Source organism: Rhinolophus hipposideros (genome assembly GCF_964194185.1).
Source record: "Rhinolophus hipposideros genome assembly, chromosome: 11".
Taxonomy (NCBI): Eukaryota; Metazoa; Chordata; class Mammalia; order Chiroptera; family Rhinolophidae; genus Rhinolophus; species Rhinolophus hipposideros.
This window is the reverse complement of record NC_138057.1, coordinates 38,645,731-38,662,035: the sequence shown is the minus strand read 5'-3', so window position 1 is coordinate 38,662,035 and position 16,305 is coordinate 38,645,731. Positions and strand designations below refer to the sequence as shown.

General features: G+C 34.4%; 1 protein-coding gene and 1 pseudogene across 10 annotated transcripts in view; both read right to left on the bottom strand.

Moving 5' to 3' along the window:
• The window catches only part of TMC1 (transmembrane channel like 1), a 312,031-nt gene that overhangs the window by 62,454 nt on the left and 233,272 nt on the right, over window positions 1-16,305 (bottom strand). For all 9 annotated transcript variants that reach the window (XM_081067289.1, XM_081067284.1, XM_081067290.1 and 6 more), the window contains 2 exons: window positions 5,567-5,657; window positions 3,738-3,819 (listed from right to left, as the gene is read on the bottom strand). In XM_081067289.1, the coding sequence (XP_080923415.1) occupies window positions 3,738-3,819; window positions 5,567-5,657 (173 nt within the window). The remainder of the gene's footprint in view (window positions 1-3,737; window positions 3,820-5,566; window positions 5,658-16,305) is intronic.
• On the bottom strand, window positions 7,041-7,353 carry LOC308504910 (ATP synthase subunit g, mitochondrial-like; annotated as a pseudogene). The gene has a single exon. The product of its transcript is annotated as an ATP synthase subunit g, mitochondrial-like (transcript).

The following is a 16,305-nucleotide window of genomic DNA, read 5'->3' as shown; positions in this document are numbered from 1 at the left end:
TTAGGCATGGCCTCTTTACAAAGTGGGTATGACAGTAAAACTCCAAGGCATCTCCATGTGATACAGAACTTCACAGCATTCCTTTGTGGTAGGAATTATCAAATCTATTTTTATGTGAAAAAAAAGTTGAGACTCATCAGGTGAGTACCTGACCCATACTGGTAAAGGGATCCAGGTCTTACTGGAATCAAGATGGAAACAGCATGAATTTTAGACTTTATTTGAGCTCCTCTCTTGATTCTTCCAATTATTGCACAGAGCTTTGTGGAACCTCGATGAAGGCTGGCAATTTGGGACCTTTAAAAACATTTGAAACCACATTTAAAAAATACTTGTTCAGTATTTATTTAGAGACCCAGCAGAGAGTGAAAACAAGGTAGACTAGAAAGACCATTGTGAGTGAAGTTCAAAAGCTCCTCTTTTAAACATGCCTCTTACCATACTCCATAATCATGTTATTTCATTGCTTATCTTTTATGATCTGTCTTTCCCACCCTTCCAACCAACTCACTCCCCACTGCATAGTAACATCTTTGGTTGTAACATCAATGAGAGCAGTCTTGACCTCTCTTTGTCAGCACTGCAATCCCAGTGCCTAGAAACATGCCTAATAATAGTAGGCACTAAGTACGTGTTCAATTAAGAAATCAATCTATTATGAAGATTAGATCATAATCTAATTTTGGTATTAGAGGTATTATATGTTAGATGATTCTGATTTTAAAAGGAATATTATAATATTTCTGAATCTTTTGTAAGATTAAATGGTCATTTCTTTAAGAAAAAAGTATTTGTATTCATTTGATAATATAAAACATAAATTTTATAAATAGCGTACTTGTTTAACCTACTTTTTTTATGAAAAGAATTTCCAGAAAAAAAAAAATCATGCAGGCCTTTCTTGATATAAATTTGGTTTCCATTTAACAGTTTCAATAATTTATTACTCAAATGTATAAAGAAACACGAACACTTACATATATATCTAAAACTTATTGTAACTTATAAATTATAGAATGTTTGGTTGGAAACAGTCTTTTATAGTAACTAGTTGAACTCCAAATTTTGTGGAAACTCCAAACGTAGAAACAGAGGGCCAGAGATGTAAAAGGATTGCCCAAACTACAGAGTCAAGAAGGGGCAAAAAGACCTCAACTTTTAGAAAAACAATTCCATGTCCCATTTCCTCAAGTCAGTTCAGTTTCAAAAACCATCACGTACACATGCTTTCCATATCTTTGGTAGGCTATTTTCTCTGAAATGGTTAGTCTAACCCAATGACTGCTGATAAACTTCTATAAAGGTTTTGTACTTTTCAACTAACACAATGGTCTCCAAGTATATTGTCTGCTTATGATTATCATAAAAATCGTAGTATTTTAAGAATCATATAGAATGTGAAATACATAATTAAGTAAATAATGCACTTAAAAATAAGTATCTGATAATAAATAAATAAATAAATAAATAAATAAATAAATAAATAGGAAAATGGAAGTAATTCCCCAAATAGGAAATCTACAATTAATCTTGCCATTTACCAGGTACAAAAGAAAAAGTTTATATCTTCCTCAAAGTAACAATCAGCATGCCACATCAGGAAAAGCACAAGGTTTGGGCCCCGACAGATGTCACCTTATTATCTCAGCTCTTCTACTAACTACTTCTGGGACAGTTATTTAACCACAACTCTAAAACACAAAGGCTAATATGCACACTACAGGCACATTAAAGATTAAATGAAATAATATTTGTAGAATGCTTGACTCATGTTGGCTCTCAACAAATGATAGTTGTGGTGATTGTTGAGAGAATAGAAAATAAGGGTCAACTCTCCACAGTGAGGCTAAGCACCATTAAAGGTGAAGAAATTCGGACAACCTAATGAAGTAATAAAGTACGCTTGGAAAGGAAAATAATCTACATTTGCTTGAATTGTCCAGATTGATTGTTCCAAATTTTTTGGGAGGAGAGGGGAGAAGGAAAGATAACTGAAAATATTATTGAGTAGCTCTCAATTCGATGTTTTCACTGTGACACACATAATAGATGGTGGTCAGAGATGTAACTCCTTTTTGTGTGCAATTTCTGGCAATAAAAATAATTCCATCTGTTTCTATCCCACTCAAGACAGGCTATTGCAACACAGTGAGCATGGCATTATAATTAAGATAGGCTGAAACCTGCTCTAGTATACCTTAACCATAAGTAATTTGCAAATGTATTTTTTTAACTATCATTAATTATAAATTTCTTGGGATACATCTCATAACTGATCAAGGTTCAATCCTATCATTTTCAGAAATTAGTAGACTGAGGAATTAAATGACTGACTCAGAGTCAACAGCTAATCCATGGCAAAGCAAGAACCAAATCCAGAGTTCTTTCCAAACAAATTATATCAGGATCTTAATGCTCCAAATGACCTTCTGTTCCTCAGTGCCTTTCCTAGAACCGTATTTCAGCTGAACAGTTACACACCTAAGGATTCCATGATGGCTGTTGTTTGTTTGTTTGTTTGTTTGTTTTTCATGTGTCTAAATTCCTTCTTCTGTTTCTTAGAATACAGACATTTGGAGAATTTGTCTTTATTTAATTTTACTCAACACCTATCTATTAAAGCCAAAAGTGGTCTGAGTCTGGAGATCCAGGACTGAACAAAACAAAATCTCTGCTTTCGTGTCTATTAGAAGGAATCAAAACAAAATAAAATAAATTAAAATTACAATGAAAAAATACAGTATTTTAAGTAGTTATAAGTGTCAAGGAGGAAAAGAAAGGAAGAAAGCGATGATGCAGAAATATGTGGGAGGAAGTGCAACTGATGAGCTTATGTATTTTAGTTCATTGCCATTTGATAATGAGAGACAGAGGACTGAGGGATAGTCACTCCTAAAACGTGCCCAATCATGTCAGTGAAATAGCCATCAACTGTGTTATTTCCCTATGGAGGCTCCATTTTAATCATGCAATGCCCCATTTAACCAGCAGGAAAACTAAAACATCAGAAGGAAAATCAGACCCTAATCAAAACTCTTAGAAACCAGAATATGGCAAGATTGTGCTCAATATGGTTTAAAATGTTATCCCTTTTTAAAATATTCTTCATTATTTTTAAATGATTTATTATTATATTTTTAAATTTTTATTTGCCTTATTTCTAAACCTAGAGCACTTCTCTAAATAAGTTTTTGATTGAGTATATTCTCGTGCCTCCTCTGTACACAGTGAATCTTGTATAAAATAAGGGCACAGTATGATATTCAGAAAGCAAGTTCCTGGATGATTATTGTTTATTCTACTTCAGAGGTTTGACAATGAGGCTTTACGAGTTCTTCATGCCTTTTAGATGCTTTTCATTTTGATGATTATATAACATGAGAGTATATATTTTCAGTGTCATGTTCATTGCCAAAATAAAATCTCTGCCTTCCCAATGATACTATATGACTCAATGCCATTTTGTACAATAGTGACTTCCTACTGTAGGAGAGAAAACAAGGTCATAACGAGAACATTTTGGTCTAAGGTAGGAAGGGAGGGTGGGATCTCCAGGGCTGTGACTGGTGTGCTAGCAAATCTTCACAGTGAGCAAAGAAGATGTAAGCATTGGTTTTGTTTGTTTTCTTGTTTTTAGTCTTCCCAATAGGACAGAAACTGAGACAGGCATCTGACAAGCTTATGTGACATTTATCTAGGACAACCTTCCCATCTAATGAGATCTGTTGAGCACTTACTTTCAATTGCCTTGATCTTATTTTCCCATGGGACACAAGCAGCTTTGAAGTTCTCAAAATCACGGAGAAATTTTACCCATTTCTGAAAAGGAAGCAAAACGCATCAGTAAAACCCAACCTCTTGTTTGTCAAGATGCTTACCCCCCACCGCCATCCCAAAGCATCATAAGACAATGAGTTTGGAAAGATCTCTCTGGCGCCATATATTGCGTTTTTTGAAAAGGGTAAACAGTAGGTTTTACTTGCCTCCCTGTTCCTCACGTCAAGTTAAAATATTTTTATGGATCTCTTGTTTTAGAGAAAATATGCTGAAAAGGTCTGTTTACTCTCCCAGACAATATGAGAGCAAGGACTGATTTAGCACCTAATAAGGTAAGCAGCAAATAGTACTGTTTAAATACTCATCTCATGAAGAAATAAGCAAAATATGAATAAACCATAGTTCCTGTCTTGAAGGGTTTAAATACTCATCTCATGAAGAAATAAGCAAAATATGAATAAACCATAGTTCCTGTCTTGAAGGGCTTCTGGGTCTATTAGAATATACTATACATAAATAGGTCATTTCAATATAGGATGGTAGTGCTATGACATGGGACACCTTTGATTCTGGTAGAGCTAGCTAAATGGAAAGGCATGGTGCCATAGGAAAGGGAAGAAGAGTAAGAATCCTAACTTAGTTTTTATAAAATAACTTTCTTCCACTTCACTCCATAATGTTGGGCCATCCATGCATAAGAGGAACACTAGGAAGCATGGGAATGGGGCAGATAACTTTGCATATGTGTACATTAGGCTGGAATAATGTGTGAACTGGATAGGTACGTAGAGCCTAAATAATAGTATGAGATGAGTCTGAAGTTCAAAAGATTATCTAAACTAGAAAAAACACCAATGTCTATCTACAATGGAATGGGTAAATAACTTGTGATATCTTCATACAATGGAATACAACACACCAATAAAAATGAACTATAACTCTCACAATATGGATGTATCTCATGAACATAACATTGCATCAAAGAAGCCAGACACAAAAGCATAAATACTATATGATTTGACTTACTTAAATTGTAAAAACAGACAAAATGAATCTGATGTATTATATATCATAAATATATAATATATATATTTAAGATATATGAACTTTATTCACAAAACTCCACATTTATGGGAATACATTTAGCTTACAGATTCTATAACATTTGTAAAGAGAGAATAATATTATCACATACCCTTTGCTGTGATAATTAAATATGATAACTTTATAGAAGGATTCAATTCAGTGCTTGGCATATAGTAAATACTAAATAAATGTTAGTTTCTTTCCTATCTTTTCCAAAAAAAAAAAAAATCACTATTTACTTTGGTATATCATTTGGTTTTATTCTTATTTTTTATCCAATTTATATTTTATGTTCTTGGTAGAGAAGAGCTAGATATATGGTTCTGTTCAAATGTAGACATTTTGAGAAAGAAATTTTGACTTGGAACTCCTTAACTACCAGGGAATGAAAAAGAAGGGGGCAGTCTTTTACATTTCAAAGTGATAAAATCGCACAAGTAAGTCTTTTGCCATAAATCAGTATTTCTGAACTTATTTTTCATTTTAACTCCTCTAAGGAGCTTTTCTGGACTTTTTCTGAATCACTGCCACACCAAATTTTAACACCATAGATATACTGTGTATGTACATGTGCCATATATATATAAAGTGTAAGATTTTCTTCTCTCTCTCAGAACAGAAACAATTTCCTCCCCTTAGGGGTCAATTTGGCCTCCATTGAGAATATATAGTGTCCACCAAACTGAGTTATGAAAATTCTTACCTTGCCCATCATCATTTTAAATGCAAACCATTTTTTTCCTTTTCCTTTCCCAAGAGCACCTTCATTTTCATTCACAAATTGTTTTGCTTCCCTAAAAGAAGAAAACAAAATAAGAGGTAGGTGGGGGTGGGTTGAGATTAATAAAATATAGAGGTAATGGACATTTAATTTTCATAATTTTGCAGTTTTATTTCTTCTAGACCCTTAACAAGTGAATCTAAGTTATATTTCATAACCTAGGGACTTTTAATGGATGTTTAAGGTTTTTTAAATTTTGGTCAGGAAGAATAAGATATTTTAGTTTTGCCTATTAATCAGCTGGAGTCATTGAAAAGCAAGGAACTGATGCTAAATGTCAAAATAGAGAACCCAAACTCTTCTCATTTCTACCACATATAAAATTGAATCTGAAGTTTACTTCAGATTCTGGCAGTTGGAATGTTTATTTTTAAATACTTTCCTTCTTTTTAAAGGACTATTATTTTTAAAAAAATAGGGCAAAGAGTTTAGGACAAACTGACACAGAACATACTTACTGACCTGATATTTAATCTCATAAAAGCAATTATGGCTTAAAATAGAAAAATCATATACACGTATAAAGCAAATGGAGTTAGGGAAAGAGGAAAAAGGAAAGGAATACTCTTTCGCCTTGCAGTTTGAAAGGGCTTCAAATTTCAACTTTAACATACTTTCAAGTATCTACACATTTGGACTAGTCACATGAGTGTCTGTGTGTATGTGTTAAAAAGCATCAATTTATCAAAATGGATAATGTGAACAGATTAAAAATACTATATTTGTAACCTTGTTTGGTCAATTTTGTTATTTTTTTTAAATATCCATAGGATGTTTTATTTTTGCAAAGATAGGTTCTAAAAATCATAAAACCAGATAGATTAATAATACACTTATCAAAATTAGATTAAAAAATTTAGTCATAGATCTCATTCACTCTGTCCTGGCATTAAAGATGTTATAGATACGCAGAATACCAGCAAGTATCCCAACGTTTACAGACATAGGTGTTGTTAAAAAGGTCTTTCTCGGATTTTAGCAAAGAGAAACCATCCAAATTTTATTCTTTATACTACTGACATGATTTAACTTTGGTACACGGTATTACTATTTCTCCTACTGAAGCAAGTTCTGCTTTTCTCAAGGCCTTTCCCCCAACTTTTCTGGACGTAAACATTATTTCCAACCTTCAAATTAAAACGTTATCCTCATAAATATTGTAACAGGTTGGTATATTCACATATATCATTTTCATTTCAGGCTAAGCAAAGACATGCATTTAGAACTATAATAAAGCAAAAGACAATCCAACTTAATGTCAAGAGAAAATGTGACCATCCATGCAGTGTTTGATATAGAAAATGCTGATTTTGACATATTTTATTCAAATACCAGTCTGATCACACATGGTCCAAGAATAATAAACCCAAAAGAAACAGATGTGAACGATTGGTCTTCAAACATTATAGCCAATGATGCCATGCTTGCCTATGATCTCGCCAACATAAAACCACATCCACACCTCAGTGGCCACTAAACCATTCAGCAGAGCTTTCTTAACTGTGAGCTGTTTGAAGCTACCAGTTTGAGCACTATTGACTATTTTTTTTCAAGCTCTGAATAGCTGTAGGGATCTCAGCAAGGGTTGGAGGAACCAGCTCAACCGTGACATAGTGCCAAAATGTGGCCAATCGAGGCTTTGAGTAAGTCACAGCAGCGTTTAGCAGTGCCAGGGCTTTCTCTGTGAGATTACGGACAAACTGGGCCATGGTTCTAGGACGGAAAGTGGTCAATTTTGTTATTTTTGTTGTTTGATATATGAAAAGAATTTAGAGGTGGGCCAGGGTTGTCTTGATTTCTTAGGGGCCATAGAGAACCCAAGAGGTAACCCGAACTTGAACTGTGATTATACAGGTGCAATGCTGTCATCAACTAGATGGCCCCTGTGGTTTTACAGACAAGAGCATTCAACACATGACTATAAATAAACTTATTAAAAAAACAAATTAAATCTTAAAAAAATGAAAAGTCGGTGAAGGGCTGTTTTGTAAGGTGTTCCTTAGTGCTGAACTCATGATTTCACAATACCTAGTGATCAAAACACAACACACGTGTGCTGGTTCAGCCAATAACTAGCAGTAGTGCCCCATTACTCAGCTGTGCATGTGCAACCACCCATATTCTGCCATAAACACACAAGCACAACAAGAATATTCTTTTCAGTCATCACACACACACACCCCAAGTCAGTTACTGGATGGCACGGACAATGTCTAATCCTTTCATATCTCCCATAGCATTGACCGTTACTTTGACCATAGGAGGTGCTTAATAAACTTAAACCTAGAAATAGAGCTGAATGGCATGAACTCAGGGTAGATGTATACAAGAGAGTATCTAATAATTCTATTGTCCACATCCATTAATGCTTGAAGACAAAGTCATTCCTAGTCTTTGGGATTGCATTCTTCCTCATTAGTCTTCTCAGAAACTTAATAGGCAGCCTCCTGGGAATGGAGAAACGTTACTAGATTGGTCTTGTTGTCCAACACCCTGACATTTGACATGAACTCTGGGCTGTGAAGATTAATTGAAAAATGGTTTCTAAAACATTTTAAACATTCTCAAATCCTCAATAAAGCCACATCAAGAAGTATAAACGGAGCTTTCATGGCTGGGTGTTTTCGATTCACGAAATCAAGAAAACATTACTTCTAAGCATTAAACATGTGTAAATGCACATAACTATGTTATAGAGATGATAAGATAAGAGGGTGACACCTAGCAGACATTTATAAAATGTTGAACTGATCTAAACTAAAAGTCAGGTAACTAGTTCTAAACCAGCCTCTGAGATTTGTCTCTGTGACTTTGCCCACATTTTTGACGCTCTCTATACAAACATTCATGAGTGCCCTGCTCTCAAAGGTAAGCGCATTCGCCCAAGAGACACACAGACCCGAATAAGTTCTGGCACAGGCCCACTTAGTTCTTAAGTAGCTTTTAACAGGTTGGTATTTTCAAACAAACGAAAATTGGGCCATCGCCTCCCTGCTTGTCAGGGTGGTGGCGAGAATAAGGTGAGATCACAGATGTGAAAGTGTTGAAGGGATTATTACATAGTCAATTCAACTGAAATGCTTGTTTTAAAGCTGCAAATTTGTTTTAACATGACTGACAGAATATGAAACAATTTAAGAATAGCACAAATTTTTGTTTGCTTATGTATGATTTGATCCGTAAGAAGCACTGTGTGAATGCAGAAAACTGCATCCAGCTAAACCTAGCAGTGTAGGAATACACAAAATGCACACATTTCATGTACCAGCTCCTTCACTGTACCACCCATGTTAGAAAAGCCATATCCATTCACAGCTGGTGTTACAATGACACTCCTTACACATCTCACAATCACTCACAAATTGCAACGCTATTCTGGTAAGGCACTTCCACAAGCAAACTTCAGGTCTTTTTCAAAATAAACTGCTATATTTATTGTAGTATTTATGTATTTCTTAACCATTCAGCATGTGTAAAAGTTGCTGTCATTTTATACCTATAAACCCTGTGGTTTTCATGGCCCAATTTTGCATATTGTGATACTTTTTAGGAACCCATGCATCATGTTATAGCAGAACTGACAACACAATTATTTGGCCTGAAGAATTGTGACATAAAACCAATTATACATAGAAATTATCCCATCATTCTCTGTTATAATAAACACATAACTAGAAAACCAAAAATTCTTAGTAGTAAAATTAAAATTTGTTTTTCAAATTTATGGGCATATTCACTAGTCTAAATACTTAGCAGATAATTTAAAAGGCACTTAGTTTGGCCTATGAGACTATGTCATTTACTAGATGAGTGGCCAATTAGAAAACAAGACTGCTCTAAGCATTTAAAAGTGTAAAGAAATAGCTATTCTACTCCATATTTCTGACAAGGTTTTAAATTTTGTGAACTGATGATTATGGTGCAGGAACATTAAACTATTAAGATTTAACAGAGAGAGAAAGGAAAGTCAGGGTTATAACCAAATTAAAATCACCACAAAATTAATTATAAATTCACTTAATAATATAGAAACCTATTAACATGGCATTCATAAGATTTTTGTCATTTACTATAAATATGATTTTCCTTTGAACAATCTAACATGATTTTGTTTGTCCCTTCAATTGCCAACTTTTCCCTGATGCTAGGCATAGTTTCATATTTCTCTCCCAATTACTGCCCCACTCCTCCCTCAACATATGTATATAAAAGTCTGGACTTCATTCTACTCCACAGGTATGAATTTCTTCTCTAATGCCCTAACCCCTCCTCCATTCTCCAAGAGATCTACCCCCAAATTTCATACAAAAGAGATCCCTGAACAGCCATTCTAGCTCCTCCTGCTCCCTAACTGCCCACCTGGCCAAAATAACTACTAGACTTAATGTATCAGAAATCTGGGGGGTGATTTAAGACAAAGCCAGGGGCCATGTGATGGGTAGCAAATACTTGTTAGGCAGGAACAGATTCTTGATTCCCCTAATTTGATGTTCCTGAGATGTGAAGAAGCCCTCTTGAATCTTGCAAGCCTCGAAGAAGGAACACTGGACTGGAAGTGGTCAGTGACTCAGCGAGAGAACATGCCTGAACACTACTTTTCGGGCTGACCTTTGCAATGCTCTGGCATGAACTCAGGATGGAGGAAAACTAGTATCACCCAATCCCATCCTCCCTGATAACAGATTTCTTAACCAGAAGACATCTTTCATTGTGCTATTAGAAACAAGATACAAAAAGAAACTATCTAATATGGAGATCAAGACTGTCTGATATTTATCACACTGAAGTGCCCAGGACAGATATCAGAATGCAAGAAAAGAAAGAACAGTCTTTAAAAACTAAAAAGCAAGAACATTTCTTCATATTTTCCCTATAATTAATCCATTTTCCTACCCATTTATATTTATCTGGATAATTTAAAGGGATTTTCCTACATGGCTAAATGCACTAGACTTTTGTGGATAAATTTTGGCCTCAAACCATCCAAATGTCTGACTGAAAAAATGTGTGTCATACCCTTGAATTGCATTCAACAAAAGCCGCCTGCCAAGATGGTAACCTGGTCTCCAGGTCTCAGAGCTCGAGCAAGCCCCGGTACAATATACACAGCTCTCTGAGCTGTAACCCCAAACCCAGGGATAAATAATTGAGTGAGGTCTATTTAATGACAATACCTCGCTTCATAATTCATTTATCAACCCCTTGTGCTGGTAATTAGAATAATAAGGTTTCATGGGCTTTCAAGAAAGCTTTCACAGTTAAAGGAGCACACTTTAGCCTAACTTACAAAAGAGATAATTTATCCATAACGCATGACACCACAGGAAAGTTAGGACATCCTATGCTGCCTTTGACACATTCTCATCCCAGGAAACATGCTCCCTGTTTGGATTCGGTTAAGTTGACTTTTCTTTCCTCCTGTTTTCAGTTGGATAGTATAATTAAGCAACCAATTTATTGCTCAAGTAAATGAAAAACATTTCAAAACTTGACCTTAAGGCACTTGCAATCAAAACTTGTACTCATGAACACTTCCTACTAAAGGAATAAGAAGAATGAGAAATCTTTTCTTAATAAGCACATTTTTTTTTTTAATTTGACCATTTAAAAATTGACGAAAAGTTAAAACTCTGACTTTACCTAAAGTATTACTGCGTAATTGAAAGTTGCAGAGGTTAAGAAGCTAGTCTAAAGTGCAGAAATTAAAAATAAGGCCTATAGCCCTCCTGGGTAATATAATTCCATAATTAGACAGGTAGAATTATTTAAAATCGTCCTAATCCTGGAACTGATGGTTCAAAACATGAGGTTTTATAAAGGGGATGCTGGTGACAGTAATTGTAATGGTAAAGATGCTCAGTTGCTTCATCTATAAAATAGATATAATAATAGCTATTCCATTGGGTTTTAGTATGCTTTACAGAAAATAATGTAATATGTATGAATGTATATGACATAATAATAATATATGTCACGTGTCTATGACAAACAGTAAGAGCACTGTAAATAGTACTCTACATATTTTGAAACTTGATAAATCGTCCTTGGTAAATAAAAATATTTTAAACAATATGAAAATAAGCAACAAATAAACAAAAAACAAGCAAAAACATTTTCCTGTGCATTCATATAACCTCTTAGCCTATACGTCTGGCTTATTTTGGTGTGCTTCCACTTAGATAACACTACATAGACAGATAGATAGATAGATAGATGGATATAGATAAATACCAAGACCCCTAAAATTTTTTATTAGCAATAAACCTTAGAGTAATCTGTGCACAAAGAGTTCTTGAGGCATTTTTTTTACTAGTTCTGATGACACTCTTGGAGATGTAAGAAAGCCAGCTGTTGGTATTGGTAAATAACTAAAGCAATGCCTGAATAAGTCAAATTTATATTAAATTCAAAATTACTACCCATGGAAATTCTTCAGACCTAAGATGACTTCTTTGTTCCTTGGGGCTATGCTAATTTTCATGGCTGCCTTAAGTGTCAAAAAACAACTCAAACACATTTTAGTTATACACTAGAGGTCAGTCAAGGATCTCAGAGTAATTTTAAATAAATCACTGGAGAAATGACACAGCTGAGCTTTAGTGGTTTAATAAAAAAGAAAGCACACTAGGTCCTCTTTCTACTCACTGGTTGAGTCTTTTCTTAATTGTGCTCTATACCTGGTTAGTTTAAGATTTAATCTACGATTTAAAATATGTTCCTTTATATCATAATAACAGGGGAGCAGGGAGTGAAGACCATATAGATTTCCCCAGGAGCTAAAAGCTTGTGCTGAGTTTCAGATATTGGTCAAGGCATAAACTGGTTTTCCACCATAGAAGAACACAAAAAAATTCTAAGATTTTAACATTATCAGCAGAGATAATATACAACACAGCTTATTATCAGTGTAAAGCAATCTATAATAGTGACTTTATAAATCTCTCCAGATCTTCTTTAAGGTCTACATCAAGGATTTTATTTTATTTTATTTTGTCTTTGTTTTAATGAATCAACTGAGCATATAATTCACTAATATCTGAAAGCAGGGGTGATGGTATATGGACTGCCAAGTCCTACGCCGTATCCCTAAGACATCTAGGTATACCCCAGCCTATAATTATTGCTTTGGTTTTTGAGCAGAAATGAGGTTTGGGCAGAATGTGACCTTAAAGTCACAAATGAACCTTAAGATCAGGAGCCCAAGAGTAATAAGAAAAGCTACTAATAAATCTAAAACCTTACCTCAACTAGTACCTCAACTAATCTCACCATGAAAGATTTGCAAAAGGTGATGTTTCCTCTCCCTGTCATTACTGTGGGAAAATTACTCACAGAAGTAGGTAGAAACAGTACTGAAAATATAGGTTGCTGTACATCGCTGCAAGAAGGACCATTCCAAAATTCTGATCAAGAAGCCAGTTCATTTTATTTCTATCATTCTTTCACTCTCCCTGGTAATTAGCAGTTTTTTTCTAAGTATTTATTCAGTATGTTTTAATGTTCTTAAGAGTATGTTCAGTACTTTGAAAGAAAGAAAAGAAACATGCATATTTCTTTCCGAAGCTTAAACTCTATTGAGAAAAATCATTACATAACAGTGCCACATCCTTGAAGTGAAAAAAGGGAGGACAGTGGGGGCTTGAGAACTTGTTGAAGATATTGTAGACAATCTAAGAATTAAAATGGACATTAAATGGCTGATAGAATTTAAGTAGGCAGAGAAAGGAATTCTAGGAATTTCCCTAACAAAGAAGGTATTTCCATCACAAATCACATATACAATCTTATATTCTTAGGTATCTAACATCCAGCTCTTCACAAGGCCATTTGCAGGGCTTGGAAGACAGATTGTGCTAATTTTGGTTGGTTCATGTGCATTCTAATCAAATATATCTAATCAACAACATCTGAATACTGTGAAACAGGAGGATTCACAGGGCATTGCCTGAGTGAGAGGAGTCATTATGCTTTGAAAGTTTGGGTAAAATGTTTCTACACAATACCTATATGTTCATATTTATACTTTGGCAAGCATTTCTAAGTATTATGACATGTTTTTTTTCAAATGTTGTATGGTGGTACTTAGGAGTGCTAAGAAGCCTTTTCTGTTGAAACAGGGTGTTCTGTCTTTTAATCCACAAGTGGGCAAGAAAAAAGGATGGCAGTTCAGTGAGCTGTGCAAATAATCAAGACTACCTGGTAAATTTGATCACTTGCCCCACAACAAGCTGAGATGTGGAAGATCTGTTCTAAGCACTTGGCAACGCAATTTAGGTGAGGTCACCCACATGCTCCTACACTGTGTTGACTTACAGTCTTAATATTTCAGTTTGCTTACATAGTTTCTCTTCTAACCTTTCCTGATGCCTGTAACCAAACACTGGTCAAAAAGTACTATAACAGTGTAATAATAAATATAAAAATTAAATGACCCAAGAAGTCATGTATCTCAGTCTAGATATCTGAGTGTGTTATGTGTACATACAATAGTACGTACATATACACACATATTCATATATACGTATATATGTAAACTCATGCATATTTATTGCAAAAGCATAACCAACATAAGTATTTCAAAATAAGTGTTTTACGTTATTTTAAAATGTTTAATTTTCAGGACTGCCGAAGGGAACCTTAGACACATTATATTTGATATAGAAAATTATTCTCCTTTCTCTTGTATAGTTCATTATGATATTCTAATATAATATTCTCCAAACCTTAACTTTTAGTACATGCACTTTAATAAGGCTTCACCATTTTTATTCTAGAGCAACAAGCTTATTTAAGTCCCCCAAAATAGCATTCCACTTGCCATTCCGTGGTCATATACATAAAAACATCCCCCAAATGCCTTGGTTATTCTCTTATAATAAACCTGATAAAGTAAAGGATTATCTTCACAGTTAATACCTTATCTGCGATCTGGATGCCACTTCCCCAAGACAACAAGGAAATGTTTCTCAGATTAATCTTATTTTGTACTTATCGGGTGCACATTTGCTTTTCTTTTACTGTTAATATAGTCTGTCAAACATATTTGAAAGCATTCCTTCCTAGATAATTTATGAGTGATAATTAATGCATTTCTCCTTTTAATCTCCCTTCAGAGATAATATATTTATGGGCCGTCTAATAACAAGTTGTGAAAATTAGCTGTCACTGATAGTTGAAATTCTAAAGAGTACCAGTTAGATAAATTGCTATTTATCAAAACTTGCTGGAAGGTAGAACACTCTGGAAAGCTGAGAAAACTGCTTCAGTGTGTTACCATATATAATACATTGATTGATAAGACAAGGAAATACGGTACAATGAAATGGAATTAAGACAATAGTAACCACACCATCTATGTACGAGAAAACTTAAGAACTTTCCTATGTCTAACATTTTTATTATAATTATTATTACCTTATAGTATACTATAAATAAAACCCTGTTTATTTGAATTTCGGGGTTATTTGAATTCTGGATAAGTAGATGTTTGCAGAAAGTAGCAAATAAGATTGCCAAGAATTTTGGAAAGCATCCTTGAATATTAACATTTTTTTAGACCCATTTTCCCAGTGACTAATATCCTTCCATCAGCTATCTGGGCAGAACCTCAGGCTGATTTAACTAGACTGTGTGCTTGAGATTTTGAGGTAGATTCAAGGATCAAAAATGCATTCACAACTCTCCTAAAGAAATGGGAGCAGTGGGCCACCTGATAACCTGCCAAAACTAGGTGAAGAATAGAACATCACCAAGTGAGTATGGTAAAATGGTACAGCGTAGACAAGAGAGATTAAATGAATCATAACACCAATAAAGGAGGAGAATTCTTGGAAGACAAAGTATATTTATCCCAAATGTTTCAGGGATGACTTCTTTAACAATTAAAACATTTTCCAAAACATTCAAATCCCAAGAAAAAACAATAATTTTCTTATTTGGTTCTTTTCAGTCTCATTTAAGGGAGAATTTCAAAATATTATTTGAAAAGCATTATTAAAATTAACCATAAAAATTTTCTAAGCACTCACAATAATACTGCAAATATTAACAAGCTAAATACTGAGACAGAAAGAACTGTCAAGGATATCATTCTTATTTAATATGGAAAGATTCTTTCTAATTCAATGAAAATAATGAGACGAGCAATTGTGGCAGGTGAACTCGACTGTGAATGGCAAGCCAGAAGAGATATCTGATCTCAATCAAGAACTGATTACTCTTGAATAAAATATTTTCCTCTTTAAGATGAATTTTAAAAAGAGAAAAAAGAACAGGCTAGGAGGAAGAGAAGGGAGAAAGACTGAAATTCTCTATCATGCTAATATTTTGGGGATGAAATTCTAGAATATAAAATGAAAGACATTTAGCAAGGTGTTAAAATAAAAACAAGGATGAGAGGTTGTTAATGCACTTTGGACTTTTATCTGGAGTTCTGAAATTATACAATAATGCTTGTCCTCACAGGCAGCTCTAATTCAAGCATTTCATTGTTAAATAAAGGAAATATATTATAGCATAACAAGCAGATCTTACTTTAGCTTCTGCTCTCAGTTGTTCCGGATTAAGGCTTCTTTAACATAACTTTAGTTAATCAAAGGCATTACTAGATCTCCCAGTGAGGGGCTGGAGCCCACTCGGCCACTGATTATTAAATTTTCAGG